The 22,305-nt window shown below is 40.6% G+C and overlaps 1 protein-coding gene across 5 annotated transcripts in view; it reads left to right on the forward strand.

Annotated features, from left to right (window-relative positions):
- LOC109411260 (nucleolar protein 4) overlaps window positions 1–13,253 on the forward strand; it is a 217,872-nt gene extending 204,619 nt beyond the window's left edge. Inside the window, exons 7-12 of one of the 5 annotated variants that reach the window (XM_062851178.1) lie at window positions 4,276–4,344; window positions 4,415–4,881; window positions 4,953–5,105; window positions 5,198–5,346; window positions 12,259–12,437; window positions 12,524–13,253. In XM_062851178.1, the coding sequence (XP_062707162.1) occupies window positions 4,276–4,344; window positions 4,415–4,881; window positions 4,953–5,105; window positions 5,198–5,346; window positions 12,259–12,437; window positions 12,524–12,684 (1,178 nt within the window). In that variant the 3' untranslated portion in view covers window positions 12,685–13,253. Of the gene's footprint in view, window positions 1–4,275; window positions 4,351–4,414; window positions 4,882–4,952; window positions 5,106–5,197; window positions 5,347–12,258; window positions 12,438–12,523 lie in introns of all 5 variants that reach the window. The other 4 variants (XM_062851177.1, XM_062851181.1, XM_062851179.1 and 1 more) reach the window with 4 other exon arrangements.
- The last annotated feature ends 9,052 nt before the right edge of the window (window positions 13,254–22,305 follow it).

The following is a 22,305-nucleotide window of genomic DNA, read 5'->3' on the forward strand; positions in this document are numbered from 1 at the left end:
AGTCGCCGTCTTTGATTTTGAGTTACTATCCTGGATATTTTGGTCGCCATATTTGGACTCTGTGCATCTTCTCCATAACAAATATACCCAAATTGCATAGTATTAGAACCCAATACTCCTTAAAACAGCCACCATATTGAATTTAAGGCTGTCATCTGGTCACCATTTTTTTTTACTTCGGACATCTTCTTCATATCCACTATATCCATATTGGGTGGTTACAGAGTCTAACCTCCTTTATACAGCCACCATCTTAAATTGTGAGCCGACATAACGGGTTTTGAACCACCATCTTGGACATTCAGGTTACCATTTGACTCCGGGCATCTTCTCTCTATCAAATATGCACATGCATGGTTCAGAGCCTCAAGCTGCTTTAATCAGTCACCATATTGCAATGTGAGCCACCATATTGTATTTGGGGTCATCATCTTGAATATTCTGGTTACTATTTCTCGACTCCGGACATCTTCATATCCATATTGGATGGTTTTAGGACCTAAAACTCCCTAGAGCAGTCGACATCTTAAATACTTAACCTTCATAGTGGATTTTGAGCGGCCATCTTGGATATTCTGGTCGTCATTTTTGGATTCCGGATCAGGGTTGTTAACGTTAATCAACGGTTAACGCCGTTTCGTTAATTCGTTAACGTTAATTGTAACGATTAGCGAATTTTGCGTTGATTTTTCAGGCGCGTTGATCAACGTTAACGTTAACGCAGAGCGTTGATCCAACGTCAACGACTTCGTTAATTTTACGTTAATTTATTTATTTATTTATAAATGTGAATCAGTGATAATTTCTCTGAATTAGGGTTTAGTTTAAATAACATTCTCTAGCTCTAAAACTACCGTCAATCGAGCTAGCCTTGAGTCAAAAACGAAAAATGCAAGATTTTCTTCATAATTTCTGCCATTCTAAATTGACTTGATAAGATTTGTCTCGTGTTCCATTAGCTAACCCAAAATTATATGTGGCAACTCTTTAAGCGACGTATTGGAACCTTGCCTAGTGCGCGAAGAGTTATTAGTCCACTAATATGGGCGCCTTTTGATGGGTAACGAGTCAGCGCATTTAGTCATTTATAAAGCATATAAGACAGCATATACCTAAGTCAATTTGATGGAACTCGAAATGAAAAAAAAAGTGGAACATGATGGCTTCGACAGATATTTCAAAAGATTTTCGGCCAAGGATGAATTCAATCATTGATGTCTAATTTCAAATGAAGATGTATCATACATAAATACAACGTTCTATAGAAAAAAGTATATCTTAACAAAAAAAAACTTGCAAAAAAATATTTCCCGAAATTTCTCCTAACTGGTCAATAATGTACAGGTTTTTCCATAGAAATTTTCGTTGGATGTACCTTGGAGGTTCAGCTGGAGAGAATTCAACTGTCGAATCTTGATTTTTCAGCTCTCGGTCAGTTTTCAGCATTTTTGTTTCGTTTGAAGCCCCAAATTAGGTATTGAGCTCTTGAGAATCTTAAATGTCTTCTGTAATCCAAAAATGTTCAATGCTCAAAAAGATCTTGAAGGAAATTCTTGTTTTTTGATCTTCTTAAATCAATTTACTCATTGGTAGATTTGATAGGATTTGATAAGGAAATTGTTTCAAATGACACTGGCGTTTGACATATGCATGCCTGCTGTGATTGACAGGAAGTCGTTGGTAACACGTGGTTGATCAGTGACAATGCAATGCAACAACAACCAGTAAAAGATCGGTAGTTAGCTAGTAGGTATGTACGGCAGCCTGATCATTAATGTCCTGTTGAGCTTCCTATACCACTAAGGTATCCTTAGCGGTTGTGCTCGACTAAAGAGACGGTACAGTAAAAGAAATTTTAGCAACATTCAGAAACTATGAAAAGCGAAAAACTCATTGCGAATCTTACAATAACTCGTGATGGCATCCTAAAAACTATTCACCCCAGAATTGAAAAAAAAACTCACTCTTTTTTGCCCTTGTCGTAACATCTCGACCAAGTTTGCTTCTCAGACTAGTGTTTCAAGCCCACTTCCACAGTTGATCATTTATAACTTCCTTACCCATGATTATTTCGCATTCGTGTATCGTGTAGCATGCATGAACATACTCTGCCAAAAAAGCCAAAGAAACTTCCATTACGAGAAGTTCCTGAACCGACGGGTAATCGTATCTGTCACCCATAGCATGGTGGTGCGGAATACCCGCGCGTTTACCCTAAATTTACAACAGCATAAATCGCACGGTTTTCAACGATTAAATCAACGGCTTCCGTTGACGTTGATTCAACGCAACCCGTTAACGTTAAGGTTGATTGCCAAGAAAATCAACGCACCGGCGTTGACGTTGATTTGGATAAGAATTAACGTTAACGGCGTTAATCGTTGATTAACGTTAACAACCCTGTTCCGGACATATATCGTATACCAAATATACTTGTACTATATGGTTTTAGAGCCTAAAACTCCTCAAAAGAGCCACCAACTTCAATTGTGGACCACCATCTTGGATTTTTTTTTTATATTTTTACTGATGTTTTTTAAACTTCAATCACTTAACCTAATTTACAGCTCTATTCTGCCGTGTGCAGCATAGTTGTCCCATGTTCTATGGGAATCCCTATTAACATGGAACAATTATGCTGCACACGGCAGTATTGTCCACTAGAGCACTGCGTGAGCGATTCCAATTGGCGGCTGCACTTACACTTTGTACAGCGCCAAAATGTATTCTATTCTAAATCCACAAATTCTAATTCAAACTGTTCCCCAAGCAGCACTTGCAACATCATGCAGATTGTGGCTTTCTATGCTTTGGTCTAATTGAGTTGCACTAGAAGCACACGAAACTTCCATCTTGTCATTTGAGTTGCATTTAAATTCCGAAATCCGTAAAGTTGCAGCTTTGTTTCATAGAAATCACAAATTACCACGTGTTTGACATCGATCTATGGAGGCGGAGCTTACATATTGCTCGCAAGTGATAATACAGTCAGCTTACACTAAAAGTGTTATGTAACATGCATGAAACATCTAACTCTGGTTTGTTTGTTCAGATTAGGTTCCATATGCGTTACAGAAAACTTGAGCGTATTTTCATTTTGACAGTTCTCTAACTTGTGACAAAGAAGGTGCAATAAAGTAACAAGTAACTTCAGTAGCTTTTATGGTGCGTTGAGCATCGATTCTCTCACAGAGCTTTTGGTGTAGTATGTAAGGTGAGTAGATAATACTCCTGGTGTCCATGGTTCGAGTCTGGACAAAATCTTTTCCCAACTTTTTTATCATTCCTTCTCGTTTATGTTGCATAAGAATTCAGAATCTGCGCTTTTTGGGTTTCAAAGAAGAAGCAATTGTGTTCTGTCGTTCGTAATACGGACAGTGAATAAATTGCACTAAGGTTACTGTTACTGGATTAGCAACAAGTCGTGTTGCTTGGGTAGCCTTTGTGCAGCTGTCACTTTTCTACCCTGTCCATGGTAGAATGATGAGCACGATGTTGCTGCGTGGCTCTTGTTCCATTTCCAGTCCGACTGGGGGTCCATTATGAGTTGCCGTTAGCCGATATCCAAGTTTCCAGGTCCGTTAGAGCATATGCTCAGAAGAGGGTCAGATGTCAGCCGCTCTCGGGGGGAAGAGCAACTTACGAAAAATTGCAAGTGCCGGGGCTGGGATTGAACCCATGACCATCCACTCATGAAGTGAACGTGTAGCCACTACGCTACGGGCCCCGGCATTTACTGATGTTGAATTGAATACTTTCGCACCAATCAATTTAATCAATTTCGCCTAAAGTGGCATTTTCTCGATTTTTTTTTAAATTAGGGAAAACCCCATTGAGTGATTTCCTCTTGAAATCTTTAGAGAGGCACACAACCTCACTTCTTCTTCTTCTTCTTGGCGTAACGTCCTCACTGGGACAAAGCCTGCTTCTCAGCTTAGTGTTCTATGAGCACTTCCACAGTTATTAACTGAGAGCTTCCTCTGCCAATGACCATTTTGCATGTGTATATCGTGTGGCAGGCACGAAGATACTCTTTATGCCCAAGGAAGTCAAGGAAATTTCCTTTACGAAAAGATCCTGGACCGACCGGGAATCGAACCCGTCGCCCTCAGCATGGTCATGCTGAATACCCGTGCGTTTACCGCCTCGGCTATGTGGGCAACCTCACTATATCTAATAAAAAGTACATGCTATGATTTACATATTAAAAAAATGACCATAATAAGGATTTTTTTGTATTCCACAATAAATATTATTTGTATCTCTTAACTTCAGGTTTGATCAAAGACGCAGATAAATTCAAACTGATGCTCCTGGCGTGGAACTACCAGAATTCGGCGGCAGGTAAATGTTAGTGTATCGAACAACTGTACTCTTGAACACATACAAACTAATCTTTCCCATCACCCCACAGCTCAAAATGGTACTGAAGGTCCAGATCTTGCCACTATGACCAATCTCTGGCAACAGTATCAAAATGCCCTGGCAATGAACGCAAAAACTTCCTTCAACCAGCTCCCAATCCCTGAGCGACAGCAGCCGTCCCCGATTGAGCAACAGGACGAAACGAACTCTTCGGAGCAGAAAGATGACGACGATCTATCGGAGGACGATTCAGAAGATCGCATTGAAGCCACCGTTAACGATCCGGAGCGGCTGAAGGCGTTTAACATGTTTGTTCGGTTGTTTGTTGACGAAAACTTGGACCGCATCATTCCCATTTCTAAACAACCCAAGGAAAAGATCCAAGCCATAATTGACTCCTGCACCCGCCAGTTCCCCGAGTTTGCCGAACGGGCTCGCAAACGCATACGAACCTATCTGAAGTCCTGCCGGAGGAACAAGAAAACTCGCGAGGGCTGGGAGAACACTGTAAGTGAGGTTGATCGTAAAGCACATGGTATGGATGTGTGGATAGGTTTAACTGAAAGAACGTTTTTGTTACATTTTAGTCACGTCCCACACCGGCTCATTTGACCTCCGTGCAAGCTGAACAGATTCTGGCGCTGGCCTGCGAAAACGAGAGCCTCAATGCCAAACGGATGCGAATAGGTTTGGAACCTATCAGTCAATCGGTGAATCAAACAACGGCGGTAAGTTTTATGGTAAAATGTCCCCTTCCAATGCTCTTGTCGAGAGGAAGCTTTGTTAAATGTATTGAAGTAGGAGAGATGGTTTAACGTTTTGTTTATTTTAGACTTCTGAACCTCCGAACGTACCGAGTCTGTATCAGACGTTGAAGTGCGAAACGGAAGCAGTACCTGCAGTCAAAACGGAGCCCATGGCCAGTGTTCCTAAGATGTCTCCTATACAGAATACCACCCCGGATATGAACCAGATGAAACTGTAAGTATTGTGTTAATGAAAATGTTGAGCAGATAGTATGACTTTTGGGTATTATCGGCAGTTTGGTTCTCTTCTTCAAGACGGGAGTTATCGGCCATTCCCTGAAACTTGGTCGTAGTTCAGCAGATTTTAAAATATCGCCCAAAGAGCACAAAACTACCAAAAATACATAAGTTCTTCTATCTATTATTGTTGAGAGGTAGTTATCAAAGTTTTGAGTTTGTGGTAGTTTTCCAAAAAACTCAACAAAATCTTCAAAATCTTGAAATGGAGTCCAATCAACTATTGCCTTACACTGGGTTTTCCCCGCGAACTCAGTGTATCAGCTCAAATGTTTAGCAATTCAATAAAGTTACTTAGAAGAAAATAAGTGAGAGGATAGTTCCTTCAAGCTTCGGTAGTACGAGATATTATGAAGATTATTGTCAAGAAGGTAAAGGATGTTCTCCAGCCATCTAATCGATAATTCTTTTTCTTCTATAAAATTTTGAAGTAAGGGAGGATCGAGGATGGTTTTGTAATATTCAGAAATAATACCGTGGTTAATGGACAGCCCCTTACTTTCTAGACAAAACCTATCGCACGCTATCTCTGAACCAGCAGATTATAAAAAAATGTATGTACATCGGGTTTTGTTTCACCAAATATCAGCATTGAAACTATATTTTCAAAATATTCTATCGGTGACTATTTTTCCTTACATAAACAAATGAAAAAAAAAACAAAATTTCCCCAATAAAATATTTTAAAACTTTCTGCATATGCTAATATAGCATAAATTCTAACATTCTGTGGAAAGAAATCCGATGTACATTCAATTTTTATAATCTGCTAGTTTTCAGACATAACGTGTGTCGTGTTAGGTTCCACCTACCAGCGCATGTATATTGCACTAAGGGCCAAGATCGCAATCTAGCGGGACAAAATTAATTACTCCGAAACGAAGCATTTGCGGCAGATGACGTCTGGGACTAAATTTATTGTAATGATCAGGGGCATTAAATGTCAAGAAATAAGTAGTTCGCAACTCATCCGCATAGGTGACGCCACTATCTAATCTTTTAGTTTTACGTCCTAGAGACAATCTAAACAAACTATGTTTGAGTTATTGGCAGATGTAGTTTATTCTGAATATATACTCTTTCAAAAACATAAACAATGCTTTTCTAATAATAACCTGAAAACAGTAGGCCATGGAATTTCGACGCCTATGAATGAGTTGTTCATTTTGTGAAAACAAATAACTTTCTCGAAGAAACCAACTCTCTATAGTGTCACGGTCAAAAGTTAGACGCTGGCACCACCTTTACGAAACTATTACAAAAGGTCAAATATATTAAAAACATTAAAATATACCTCTTCAAATTTTTGACAGTTTGCCTAGTATTGATGTGTATTGATTGCTGAAAATTTCAAGTTACGATTTTTGCGGTTTGTGAGTCATAATAATTTGAAATTTACACCATTTTTTAGATATTTTAATTTTTTCTTCAATTTTTCATGTTAATACTCCACCAACTTCTGTCCGAAAGTTAATATTTGACATATCTGCAACAGAAAATATTCTAAATTCACATATTCTCGTAAAAAACCAAAAGACTGATTTTTACTACATAAATTTATTTTTACAATAACTCCAAAACAGTAGGCTGTGGAATTTTAACGTCTAAGAAAAGTTGCTTATTTTGTCAAAATGGACAACTTTGCCCAAGACGCGATGTCTCCAGGACGTAAAACTAACAAGTGCGATTGTGGCGCCACCAATGCGGATAAGTTGCGAACTACTAATTTCTTAGCAATCAATGCCTCTGATCATTACAAAAAAAATCTTTGTCGAACGCATCATGTGCCGGAAATGCTTCGTTTCGAAGTAAGTAATTCTATGGGGCAAAATAGGGCAAAATGGACCACTTCCCGTGCCGTGCGGCGAATGAATTTAGCTCCAATCGATTTTTCGTATTTTTTACGTCAGAAATGGTCAACTTCACGTACCGAAACCAGCGGCGTCAAAAGATCCGTTTTTTGGGTCGATTTTTTCCACTGTGCACTGTATTGGAGTGGCCTTTGTATCCGCTCAGGATATACGTGAGGATCTCTGATGTACCAGGAATTAGGCTGCACCAGAACCCGATTTCGTGCTGAACCATTAGTACAAAAAAAGTTCACGGTATTCACGGGCGGATGTCGCAATACTTCAACATGGTGCTAGAAAACCACCCAGCCAAGCCGTAGGGAAGTGGAACTATCTCGGCAGGGGTCCTTTTTTGGACACTTTTCTGCTATAACTCAGTCAATTCTGAACCAATTGACACAATTCTTAGATCGCGATGATGATACGTATAGTATCTAGCCGGGTGCAAAATTTCAAGTCAATTGGTTTGGAATTGACTGAGTTAAAGCGAAGAGTGCCCAAAATACCAGCCGCCCTAGTGGTTCGCTATCCTATATGATGTAGAATAGGTTATATGTGTACATGCTTCCATTAAACCGTGTGCAAAGTTAACGTATATCGCCTACACTTGATAATTCTATAAAGAAGCATATACTATAGTATGTTGGCTGGGTCCACGCAGCTACCAGGAGTCCCACATATCTTCTGCCATACGCGATGAGATACGTATAGTATCTAGCCGGGTACAAAATTTCAAGTCAATTGGTTTGGAATTGGCTTGGTTGAAGCGAAGAGTACCCAAAATACCGGCCGCTGCCCAAGTGGTTCGCTAGTCCAAGTCCAAAGCACTTTCTTTCCTCGTAAAGATATCCATAAAGTTACCTGGGGATCACCCGTCCATGAAACAGAAAACCAAATCGACCACATTTCAATCGACGGTAAAGTCTTCTCGGATATAACCAGTCGGCAAGTGTAGAATTAGCGTTATGTTAATACACATAAATAAAAACAAAACAAAAAAAACAGTCGGCACATACCGCAGTGCAAATATAGAATCGGTTCACTACATACACTCCCGTGCAAAAGTTTGGGGTCACCCCCTCAAAAACATGGAAATGTTTTTCGGTCATATCTCAGTCATCTTTCATTTAATCCAACCGTTCTCAGACTCTATCAAAAGATAAAGAGTAAGATTTGATTCGTAGGTACTTTTCAAAAAATTTATATGAAATTTTTAGTATAGAAAGTTTACCTAAACTTACATGTTTTTCCTAAATTTGTACGAACAATTGTTTTCCGTGTAATTCAAAATTGGGTCGACCAAATTTCAAAATTAAAGTTGCATTAGAACCCAATTTCAATCCTCTTTGAGAGTCATTCATTAGATTTTAGCCGAAAAATTCATAACATAATTAAAATTTTCGAGTTAAGTTTACAAGTCACCGTGCAAAAGTTTGGGGTCACCTTCCAAATGAAGTCTGAGTCGGATTTTTGTTCAAATTTTTTTTCGATGCAACTTCAATTCTTTCTTTGATAGTTGAATGGTAAGACACAGAAATGGTTATGAAATGTTCATCAACTAAGCTCTAGACTAAGTTAAGGTAGAAAATGGTATATAAAATCCATACTAATTTAAACTATGTTCTGATTTTTTTCCGCTAAAATCTAATGAATGGCTCTCACAGAGGATAGAAATAGGGTTCTAATGCAACTTTAATTTTAAAATTTGGCCGACCCAATTTTGAATTACACGGAAAACAATTTTTCGTACAGATTTAGGAAAAACATGAAAGTTTAGGTAAACTTTTTATTCTAAAAATTTCATAAAACATTTGTGAAAAGTACCTACGAATCAAATCTAACTCTTTATCTTTCGATAGAGTCTGAGATCGACTGGATTAAATGAAAGATGTCTGAGATATGACCGAAAAACATTTCCATGTTTTTGAGGGGGTGACCCCAAACTTTTGCACGAGAGTGTAGTTGCTGTATTCATGCGCTCAAAACTTTCGACGGTTATTAATACGCATCGAAGTTGAACGCCGCGGCTCAACATCGAGCAGCTGCGTAACGTAGAAGTGGCTCAAAACTACGCGCAGGAGCTACCAGGGGTCCAACGATCGGAAGAGCAGCTTGACACTGCTACACTTGAAGATGGCTTGCAGGACATCCGATCCGCCATAGGTAGTACTTCGGCTACAGCACTAGGCTTCGCGACTCCGAATCACTGAAACGACTGGTACGACGGCGAATGTAAACAGTTGAAAAACGAGAAGAATGCAGCATGGGCGAGAATTCTGCAACACCGTACGAGAGCGAATGAGGCACGTTATAGACAAGCGCGTAACAGGCAGAACTCAGTCTTTCGGTGGAAGAAACGCCAGCAGAAAGAATGAGATCGCGAAGCGATGGAAGTGCTTTAACGTGCTAAGGACACTTGAAAGTTCCACGAGAAGCTTAACCCGTCGCGCAGAGGCTTAGTGCTACAAGCCGACATGTGCCGAGATAATCGCGGAAATCTTCTCACGAGCGTGCGTGAGGTGGTCGAGAGGTGGCGGCAGCATTACGATGAGCACCTCAATGACGACGTTGAAAGCACCGAACGTGGCGTGGTAACAGATTTAGGAGTACGTACGCAGGACGAAAGATTTCCAGCCCCTGACCTCCAAGAGGTTGAGGAGGAGGTTGGCTATTTTAAAAACTACAAAGCCGCTGGAGCAGATCAACTACCAAGCGAGTTACTAAAATACGGTGGAGAAGCACTGGTGAGAGCACTACACTGGGTCATTACCAAGATTTGGGAGGAGGAAGCATTACCGGAGGAGTGGATGAAAGGTATCGTGTGTCCCATCTACAAAAAGGGCGACAAGGTGGATCGCGGGAAGTATCGCGCGATCATACTACTGAGCGCTGCGTACAAGATATTCTCTTAAATTTTATGCCGCCGTCTATCACCGCAAAACAGTTCGTGGGGCAATATCAGGGTGGATTCATGGGTTAACGCGCTACAACGGACCAAATGTTTGCCATCCTTCAGGTGTTGCATAAATGCCGCGTATACAACGTGCCCACACATTACTTGTTCATCGATTTCAAATCTGCGTATGATACAATCGATCGAGAACAGCTATGGCAGATTATGCACGAATACGGATTCCCGGATAAACTGATACGATTAATCAATCAACTAGGGTCTCCAGTTAGCCAAGTGGTTAAGGCTATGGATCGCCAATCCGGAGAGAGCGGGTTCGATTCCCGTTCTGGTCGGGAAAATTTTCTCGACTCCCTGGGCATAGTGTATCATTGTACTTGCCTCACAATACACAAATTCATGCAATGGCAGGCAAAGGAAGCCCTTCAATCAATAAATGTGGAAGTGCTCAAAGAACACTTAGTTGAAGTGAGGCAGGCCAAGTTCCAGTGGGAACGTAAAGCCATAATGAAGAAGAAGAGAAATATTAATCAAGGCGACGATGGATCGAGTGATGTGCGAAGTCCGAGTATCAGGGACACTCTCGAGTCCCTTCGAATCTCTTAGAGGGTTACGACAAGGTGATGGTCTTTTGTGCTAGCTGTTCAACATTGCGTTAGAGGGTGTAATAAGGAGAGCGGGGATAAACACGAGTGGGACGATTTTCACGAAGTTCGATGATATTGATATTATAGCTCGGAAATTTGAGACGATGGCGAAATCGCACATCCGACTAAAGAGTGAAGCCAGGCGAATCGAATTAGTCATTGATTCTAAGACAAATTACATAATGGCAAAGGGCTCCAGGGAGGAATCATCACGCCCGTCACCCCGAATTTCTATCGACGGTGATGAAATCGAGATGGTTGAAGAATTCGTGTACTTGGGCTTACTGGTGACCGCAGACAACGACACTAGCAGAGAAATTCAGAGACGCATTGTGGCAGGAGATCGAGCTTACTTTGGACTCCGCAGAACTCTACGATCGAATAAAGTTTGCCATAACACGAAGTTAACTAAGTATCTACAAAATGCTGATTCGGTCGTCCACTATGGACATGAAACATGGACCCTACGTGCAGAGGACCAACGCGCCCTTGGAGTTTTCTAACGAAGGTGTTGCGTTCCATCTACGGCGGAGTGCAGATGGAAGACGGGAATTGAAGGAATTGGTTCTCGAGAGCCATCCGACCGGTACAAGAAGACGTAATGCGCAGCTAGCTAGGTGGGTCGATCAAGTGGAGGACGATTGACGGACTCTTCGCAGAGTACGGAACTGGAGACACACAGTTATGGACCTAGTGTAATGGAGACGACTCCTGTGTACAGCAGAGGTCCGTCAGGCCTTAGTGACCGGTAAGGTAAATATAGGCAACATATTTGTAATCTACTACAAGTGCCAACCGGTCCCGGTTCAGCAAAATAGATATATCTACAATGTTCTCCGGCAAGATAACCAAGTATCACGGCCTGGTGGAGGAATTGATGCAGGTAGCATCTGGAGGACGTCCGTAAAGTTCTAGAGTGTTCTTTCGACGGCTGGAGCTGTCCCTAAATCTCTTCTGATGTATCAAGACTAGTTGGAATGGAAGAAGAGCCTAAACAGCATCCAAAAAGCGGTGATTTTTTCAACCTTCTACAATATTTGTACTGTAACAACATCCAATATATCTGAATAAATCTCATTAGGATAAGAGCAATAATCAACTAATGACATCCATAGAGCCTAATCCTCTTAGGCATACAGATACTCCGAGTAGGCGGAAACTTCTAGAAATTTTGCGTAGAAGTATCAAAACTCTATAGGAAAATAAGAACGATCTAAATTTATTATTCCAAATCAAGATTATAGTGTGAACACCTGGAATAAACATTATGAAAGTAATATTTAAATGAGATTCATACAAATATTACTAAACAATTGGAAAACATTCTGTTACACTAATCAACTTACAGAAGCATAGTTGTCTTCACTCTCAAATCAACTTCAATAGCCAACAACGTGATTATTAATGACAACTTTCCTTTCTATTATTTTTTGTTTCCACAGAAACATCCCAAGTGCCAGTGCCAGCTCCACACCCACCATTCCTACAACCGTGCCAACAATATCCAACTTCCACGACTACAACACCGGTTTCACCAATCGCTCTCAACACTACCAGAACTTCATGAACTCGGCCACCAACTCCACCAGCACGAGTACAACCATGTCCGCTACTGGTACTGGTAAGCGATGCAATCAACCGACTCCCTCCTGTGGGCTTCCTATCCCCCCTAAACAGCTAAGTAACACCACCCTTTATCCCTTTCAGCACCCACCGATCTGTCAATGAAGCGACCTATCCTGGCACACAAGCTGAACAGCGCCGAAATAACCGCCGTCAAGCAGCTGGTGACCGGTTACCGGGAAAGTGCAGCGTTCCTGATGCGAAGTGCGGACGAATTGGAGAACCTCCTTCTGCAGCAGCAGTAGATCTGCTAGTGTGGGTACACTTTGTAGCGGTTGAAGTTATCTATTTTATTTTATGAACATAGTGAGCAAACAAAAAAAAACTAGCGGCAGGATGTTACGTTGCATAAACACACAATACCAAAAGCTACCTGTACGGTAACAGTTTAGAACAAGATGAAAAAATAATGCAAAGAAACGAAACCAGTGCGTGTCGTAATTATACTTAAGTTTTGTAAAAAGTGTTAAATAAATGACGTTAGAAATTAAAATTTTCGAAAACTTGCGAAAACATACAAAACACAGGGTGATATAGAACTACAAAGAAATTATATTTATTTTTGAATCGAACTACAGAGAATACGAGTACTATTAGACGCGGAAAGGAGACATGATTTCATTGGCTGAGAGGCAACTGTAAATGAAACGTACTATGTAAACTATGTAATGTACTGCTAATTGCAATTTGCCAGATTACCACGACTTACCGATTGTAAACTGCTATTTAGTACTGCAACCAGATTAATCTTTAAACATTGAGAACATAATTTTCCAGAAACCCTTCAATAAAACTACCGAATTGGTTACCTTGACGGACGAACTCCATGTTTTTCGAAAGAAAGCCACTTTATGGGTGTGTCTTCCATTTTGATTTTTTTTTCTAAATTACAAATAACTATTCCTAGCTCATTTAAATTCATTCAGTTGTGATATCAGTTGCTTGATTGATTTTTGATATTGTATTGTCAACTTCACTTATTGTCCCCTGTTGCTCTGTGAGTCCACGAATAAATATTTGTTGCTCCTTTAGCGTACAAACAATTTGTATGGGGCTTCTCTCGGTCGAAAAGAGACGGTGTGCGTGCACCAATTGAGTTGTACAGCTAATACTAATAATGTTCGGTTTATTAAAATTCAATCAGTGATACATTGTCTGCTATTGTAAGTGTGGATGGTATGAGAGGTACAATAGTGTGTTGTTTCGAAAGAAATTTGAGAGCAGTTGTAGATACTATTATAGATAGTCGTCCCCGAGCAGAAGGGAATAACAGAAGCATAAGGAGCTGTGTTATTTGGGTAAAATAACTGAATCATGGAATCGATTATTTTTAAGTTATTAACATAACATATTATGTTACAAACTTGTCTGTCATAAGCGGCAAAAAAACAAATAACATAACAAAAAAATGTTCTTGGAAAACCATTTCAATAACTTGTTTTGTGAGTTTCAATAACAACTTAATAACAGTGAATTTTGAAAATATTCCAATAACAAATTTTGATATTAATATGTTATTGATAATAAGCGAAAAGCAAAATTTGTTATAATATCAAAACCGTAATTAAGTGAATTATAATCCCAAAAGGGATATAATTCTTTTGGGACGGAGCTCAAAAAAGTGAAATTTTCATACAAATGGCTTTACTTTGACTTTCCAGAACTCTTGGGTTTCCTAATAAAACAGTAATTATTTTTCCTCATTTGAAAGAACTACTCTTTATCTTTCGATTTCTAGCTTAGACTACCCAGATTTTCAAAGGCTCCTCCAGGAAATCCTCCAGAATTTCCCGTGATTATTTGTCCCGAATTTCATCTTAAGATTTTTCTGATTTTTTTTTTGAGAATTTCACCAGGAAAATTCTCGATGAGTTTTTTAAGAGATTTTGTCAAGAGTTCTAATAATTGCTCAGAAGAATTACTTTTTGAATCTCTAGGAAGATTGCGTCAGGAGTTCTTTTGAATACTTCTCCTGGGTATCAAAGGCCTCCTCCAGAACTTCCAAGTGTTTTTCCGAATATTATTAAAGGAATTTTCAAAGGATTAGATCAGAAATTTCCGTCCTAACTGAATATAAAAATGGAACAAAATAAAAGGACAGGTCATTATTATCGAATTGTTGCTTTGATTTCAAAACTTGTTACTGTTGTGCTATTGTTGATCAATAGTATAACAATAACAAAACTTGTACTTCAACAAAACATGTTATTGGAATAAAATTGAGTGAATGTATATCAATAGCTTGATTTTAACAAAATGAGATTGTCCAACAAAATGTGTTATGGAAAAGCTATGCCTTGATAAATAAATAATAACAAAACAAGATATAAAAACAGATTATGCGATTTCGTAGTTATTAATTTGATATTCTCCTCTGCTCGGGTCGGTGTAGTGGACGACCTTTCGGTCGCGGATGCTGTGGATGTCGCACCGATTGATGATGCGACACGAATGAAGCTGATGATGCTACAGTACTCCTAGACTAGGTTTCCTTCTAGCGGTAGTGGAGTGGAATATCGACCACCCGGTCGCGAGTCAGTTCGGAGAACAGCGATGACTCAAATTGCCCTCCTTGGTCGGTCGAGACGTTGGCTGGAACACCAAACCGAGCAATCCATCCGGAGACTATAGCTGCAGCAATCGTTGGCGTAGTCATGTCCGATATGGTAAACGCCTTAGGCCACCGAGAGAACCGATCAATGGCCGTAAGGCAGTAGCGATGTCCTTTGCTTGGCGGAAATGGTCCAACAACAACAACAAAATTGGAGGAATTCCTCTTGGGATTGCTTCCGGGATTTCTCCTGGGATTTCTTCAGAAATTTACCCAGGGATTCCTTAAGGAACTGCTATAGGGATGCCTACAGGAGTTCCTTCGTGAACTCTTCTTAAGATTCCTTCAGAATTTCTCCAAGAATTCCTTCTGTGATGTCATCAGTTCCTCCTCCTGGGCATTCTTCAGAAACTTGGAATTCCTTCATGAATTCTTCCTGAAATTCCTCTAGGGATACCTCCAAGAATAACTATAGAAATTTCTCCGCGAATTTAAGATTTTTTCCAGGAATTCTTCAGGGAATTATTGCAGGGATTCCTCTAAAAAATCCTTCGAAAACTCCAATAGAGATTCCTCCAGAAGTTCTTCTAGTTATTCCTACAGACATTCCTCCAGAAATATCTTCAGGGGTTCCTGTTGGGAATGCTCCAGTGATTTTTTAAGAAATTCTCCGCCAGGGATTCCTCCAGAATTTCGTCCAGGCACTCCTCTAGATATTCCTACAGCCATTCATTCAAAAGTTCCTCTAAGAGATCATCTAGAAGTTCCCCCAGAAATTCCTTAAATGGATTTTTTTAGGCCTTCCTTAAGGATTTCCTCACATAATTCCTCCATGAATTACCCCAGGAGTTTCTTCAGGAATTCCTCCAGGGATATTTTCAGGAATTGTTTGAGGAATTCCTCCAGGAGTACGCTCAGAAATTCGTACATTATTTTCTCCAAGAGTTTCTTCAGGAAATCCTTCAGGATTTTTTTCAGGGATAACTCCAGGAATTCCCTCTGGAATTCCTCCGGGAATTTATTCCGGAACTTCTTCAGGAATTCCCTCATGAATTGCTTCAGGGATTCCTCCTGGTATTCCATCAGAAATTTCACTAGAAATTCGTCCAGGGATTGCTCCAGCAATTTCTCCAGAGATTGCTCCAAAAAATTCCTCCAAGAATTCCTCTAGAGATTTCTCCAGGAATTCCTCCACGGTTTCCTCTTCAAATTTCTCAAGGGATTCCCCCAGGAATTTGTCCAGAAGTTCCTCCAGGATTTTTTAAAGAATTTCTTCAGGCATCCTTCCAGGGATCCCTCTAAGGGTCCCTCCAGAAAGTCCTCCAAAAATTCCTCAAAGGGTTCCTCTAGAAATTTCTCCAGGGATTTCTCCCGGTATTTCTCTAGTGATTCTTCCAGGAATTCCTCCAGAAATTCAAACAGGGATTTCTCCAGAACCTCATCCAGGAATTTCTTAAGAAATTTCCAAGACCTCCTCCTACTTTCAAAAATCCCTCAGGGATTCCTCCAGAAATCCCCCCGGGAATTCCTCCAAGGATTTTTCTAGAGATTCCTCCCCGGATTCTTCAGAAATTCCTCTAGGAATTCCTCCTGAAATTTCCTTAGGGATTCCTTCCAGATTACCTCTAGAGATTACTCCAGGAATTCTTCCAGGAATTGTTCCAGGAATTCAACCAGGATATTCTCCAGGTGTTCCTTAAGGAAATCCTACTGTTAGTCCTTCAAACGTTTCTCCAGGGATTTCTCCAAGAATTCCTCTAATGATTTCTCCAATAATCCCTTCAAAAATTCCTCCAGGAATTCATCCAGGAATTTCTCCTGGGATACATCCAGAAATGCCTCCTAGGATTTCTCCAAGAATTTTCCTAGGGATTACTCCGGGAACTCTTCCACGCCCAGTCAACACACGATCGCATATGATGTAGAATAGGATGCTAAAGTGGAGGCGATATGCGTACACTTTACACGCGGTAAAATGGAAGTATGTACGCATATGGCCTCCACTTTCGCATCCTATTCTACATCATATACGGCTTTGTGTTGGCTGCCCGACCAGGAACGAATAACTGACACATAACTGGAGTATACCAAAGTCAGGTATCATACCAAAACCAGGTATTGGTCGGTTGTCCATGTATTGAAAATAACTTACTTTGGTATTTTGTAGGTATTGATAGAATACCTCAACAAGTTACTATTTTGGTTTTGAGGACTGATTGAGGTATTATTCAACTATGGAAAAATCGCAATTTGTATGGAAAAATCACCGATTATTATTTAGGTATTACCATACCTGAAGTCATTATTCGCGTGTTATGCACAGGAAACACATCAGTTATTATTTTAGGTATTTTACCTCTTATGCAGGGCTTCTTAATACCTCATTCAGGTTGTAGGTATTCGGTTTTCCATACCTGAGTTTGTTATTCTTCAGCTATTTTCTCCTGCTCGGGTGGGCGGATTGCTCGAGGAATTCCTCCGGTAATTTCTTCAGAATTTTCTTTCGCGATCTCTTGAAAAATTTATTCAGTAGTTCCTTCAGAAATTTCCGAAATGTTTCCATCATCTTTTCATGGGATGCACCCACGAATTTCTCCAGGATTACCGGAAGATTTCGAGGAACTATTCCAGCGATTATTATTGGAATTCTTTAAGATAGTTTTAGAAGAATGCATACAGGAAGCAGAAATTATCTCAAAAAATCTTCTTGGAGTTCATCCACGGATTTGTTAAGAAATCCATCCATAATTTGTTTTCAAGAATACCCGCTGCAGCTCCCGCTTCAGATTCCTACAGAAATTTGTCCTGCGATTCTTTCAGGAATATAGGGTGACGAAGGGTGTTATCGGCAGGTTTGTTCTCTTCGTCATGGGGGTTTTCTGTATGCCAAATTGCCTGGTTGGGAAGGATTTGAGGCCAAATCTGAGATCAATGGGTTTCAAAAAACCCCCCATGACGAAGAGAACAAAACTGCCGAAAATACGTAAGTTCCCCTATATGTTGATATTCTTTATTTTTCCTCCAAGAAACCCTTGAAAAGGATATCCATTGAGTTTTCCGCCTTAAAAGCGTGACGTAATTTATGGACGTTCCCTTATTCACATTCTCCATATTCATTCTGTTCCGAATGTAGAAGATTCAGAATTTATTCATTTTAAAAGAATGAAATGGCATATGTTCCATACTGCTGTTGAGCGATTGTTGCGAAACATTTCACGTACCGCGCTTTCGCATCGCGTGCTTTTGCGATTACACCAACTGAAACCAAAGCTCGCTAGAAGCAACTCACTCTCTTCAAGCTCTGATGGCAAATTGCCACTCAAAATCCACAGAAAACGAGCTTGCCGCGTCGGGCCCCAACCAAAACATGGTTGGGACCGCGGTGGAAACTGGAAACGGGCGCGGTTTACGTCAGAAGTAAAAGAGCGTAGGACACCGCCAATGAGGCTACCCCACGGTGCGGCCGCGGAGCAGCAGCAGTTTGCGGTGGCGGAGACAACGACGACGACGACGACGGCGACGGCAACGACTGTGAGTAGTGTGCCAAGCAGCAAGAGCAAACTAACGAAAAATTGCAGCCCATAGAATTAAGCTTTCTTGTGGCAGAAATGGAAAAAAACCAGTTTGGTCACTTGGTTGCCGTACCCTGCTGCCTTCATGTGTATGTGCTGGCTGCTGCTGACTGCTGGCTGATGTTGGGCGGCATTGGGATGTTGGAGCACGTTGTGCTGTACGAAATGAGATGTTTGGAGTCTGGTTGTTTGAACGGCTGGTAACTAGCATCGAGGCAGCCGTTCTCGTTTGGCACATTTAATTTAGAAAACAAATTTAATCTTGGTCAATTGTAATTTTGTAATTTGTAAAAGTTTAAATTGTCCTAGCAGTTGCATCTTCGACCACCTTCAGCGACACCACGCTCATGATGTGTACCACAAGCGTACGTTTTTCATTGTGCGTGCACTCAGTACACGACGCGACCACTCCCGGGATAATTCGTAAACACCCGGGACGTTCTTCTTTTGCTAAAAATGCAATATCTTCTTTATTTTTGCCTTTCTCGTACACTAAGTGTACTGGAAAGGCTATATGTTCACTCCAAAAATGACTTTCTGATAGAAGGCCCGAAGTGTCGAGTCATATATACCAATCAACTCAGCTCGACGAATTGAGGTGATGTCTGTGTGTGTGTATGTATGTGTGTGTGTGTGTATGTGTGTGTGTGAGTATGTGTGTGTACAAAATAAACTCACATCACTTTTTGGCAGTAAACCCCAACCGATTTTAATGACCGACGGTTCATTCGACGCGGAATCTGGTCCCATTGTTTCCTATTGAAAATGGTTCGGATCGGTTCAGCCGTTCCGGAGTTATGGCCATTTAGGTGTTCCGGATAGGTACCTCTGGGAGGAGCCAGACATGAAAATGCAACAAACCCATGCATGCGACATATCAAACCACGGCATTTTTGATCATCTGATAAATGGAAAGCAGGAAAATAGTCTCAGACCATATCTGAACCGAAAGTGTTCCGGAACCGGTTCCGGATGTCCCGTCGGAAGTGGCCAAATATAAAAGAGAACCAAACCCATGCATGCGACACATCAAACCACGGCATTTTCGATAATCTGATGAACGGTAAGCAGGAAAATAGTCTCAGACCATATCAGAACCGGTAGTGTTCCGGAACCGGTTCCGGATGTCTCACCGGAAGTTGCCAAATATAAAAGAGAATCAAACCCATGCATGTGACACATCAAACAGCGGCATTTTCGATAACCTGATGAACGGTTTACAGGAAAACAGTATAAGACCATATCTGAACTGGTAGTGTTCCGGAACCGGTTCTGGGTATCCCGCCGGAAGTGGCCACATATAAAATTGAACATAAATCATTCATGCGACACATCAAACAGCAGCATTTTCGGTAACCTGATAAACAGTTAGCAGGAAAATAGTATCAGATCATATCTGAACCGGTAGCGTTCCGGAACCGGTTCCGGATGTCCCGCCGGAAGTGGCCAAATATAAAAGAGAACCAAACCCATGCATGCGGCACATCAAACCGTGGCATATTTGATAACCTGATGAACGGTAAGCAGGAAAATAGTCTCAGACCATATCAGAACCGGTAGTGTTACAGAACCGGTTCCGGATGTCCCGCCGGAAGTGGCCAAATATAAAATAGAATCAAACCCATGCATGCGACACATCAAACAGCGGCATTTTCGATAACGTGGTGAACGATTAGCAGGGAAACAGTATCATATCATATATGAACTGGTAGTGTTCCAAAACCGGTTCTGGGTGTTCCGCCGGAAGTGACCAAATATAAAATTGAACATAACTCATTCATGCGACACAACAAACGGCGGCATTTTCGATAACCTGAAGAACGGTTAGCAGGAAAACAGTATCGGACCATATCTGAACCGGTAGTGTTCCGGAACCGGTTCCGGGGGGTCCCGATGGGTGAATGCAAACTTTTTAAGAAGTGATAGAGGATCACCAATAGTGAAAACAATGTGTACGCATATCGTCAAATCTCGACCGTTACATAGTAATTGAACTTTACATGTTTTTGACTTTGCTTGCCTCAAACTGGCTATAACTTGAAAATGGTCAAACTTATTGCAGCTTTTTAACCCTCATTCGAAAGTTTATTGACTTTTCTACACACCTAGAAAAAAAATCATGTCATTTTAGATGTCCTGAACCTGACATATACAAGCGTCTTCAAAGACACAAATTTAGAGATCAAAACATGTAAATTTACGTCTCCTTGGACTTATATTTTCTAAACGTCTAGCAATCGCTAGAACCGATCTGATAAATAAAACATATAAAAGTATAATAATAACATGTCTGGATTCGAACTCAGGATCTGCTGATTGTGAGCCACATCTCTTACCTCTCGGCTATTTCACCGAGTTGGAAGGTGGCAGATGAATGTAATAATAATTCTACGTTTCTGGTAAAGTGGATTTGTTGACATCTAACGCAACCAACCAGGACTAACATGATGCGCGTACAATTGTGATTCAGTCTTAAAAATGTTTACGTTCATTGATGTTTCTGTCTCGTGCAAATTTCAGAATTTTTTAGTGTGTATCAAAATCAGATCTTTCAATCTGTTGGTTTAGTTAAATATCCTAGTTTTCTACAGCATTTAAGCTCGAAAATATTGTTTTGCCTTTCTCGTACACCGAAGTGTACTGAAAGGCTATATGTTCACTATATGGATATATGGCGTCTTAAAATTCATGATGGCGGCATAAACTTCAAGATGGCAGCTTTTTAATGGAGGTTTACGCTCTAAAACCGTTCAATATGGGTATATTTGGTATGGAGAAGACAACCGGAGTTCAAAAATAGCTACCAGAATATCCAAGAAGGCGTCTCAACATTCAAAATTGCGGCTGTTTAATGGAGTTTTGGGCTCTAAAACCATTCAATATGGATGTATCTGATATGGGGAAGAAGTCTGGAGTCCAAAAATAGCGACCAGAATTTCCAAGCTGCTGGACATAGATCCTAAATGGTGGCTCAAAATTCAAGATTGCGGCTGTTTTTTTAAAGAGTTCAAGACTCAAAAACCAAAAACCAGATAAATGATATGATCTCTGATGCCATGAAATGGATTTCTGTTAAACGTATGAAAGTGCGATATTCATCAACATGTCACTTGAGTTGTGTTGAAATGTGTTTTTGAAGGCACGAGAAAGGCACCATCACTGCAAGGTGGATAAATTAGGGTTTTTTTTTTTCCAATAACTTTATTACTAAATCTGGCTTTTGTTGTTCACCTTCACAGCCAAGCTTGGTGCTTTAAACTTGATAACCTATGATTCATCACATGTCGATTTCATTCCGGATTACAAAATCACATAAGCACTTCATAATGTCTATACGTCTTCTTCTAAGAATAGTTTCCACATCTGGAGGGACGTTTTCCTGCCGTACCGTTATCCACAACCGCCGCCTGGGATCGGATTGTTCATATTGCGCACACTCGAAGAAAATATGGTTTGGAGACGCCTCTGCAGAACCGCAAATACACTCTGGCGAATTTATTATTCCATTTCTGTAGAGATGAGCTGGCAACCGGGAATGGTTCGCAATTAGTTTGCACAAAACCACCACTTCACGCCTCGACAAGCCTTCTTCCAAAAACCACGGAATTGGGGACACAGTATGCAAGATACTGTAGCAAAATCTGCCTTTATCGCTGCTGTTCCATCTCTGCTGCCATTTAGCCATGGAGCTCGATGTTGAACTTGGCCGTATATCCATGCTGAAGATGAACGTTGTGTCAGGG

The sequence above is a fragment of the Aedes albopictus genome, chromosome 2, assembly GCF_035046485.1.
Source record: "Aedes albopictus strain Foshan chromosome 2, AalbF5, whole genome shotgun sequence".
NCBI classification, from domain to species: Eukaryota; Metazoa; Arthropoda; class Insecta; order Diptera; family Culicidae; genus Aedes; species Aedes albopictus.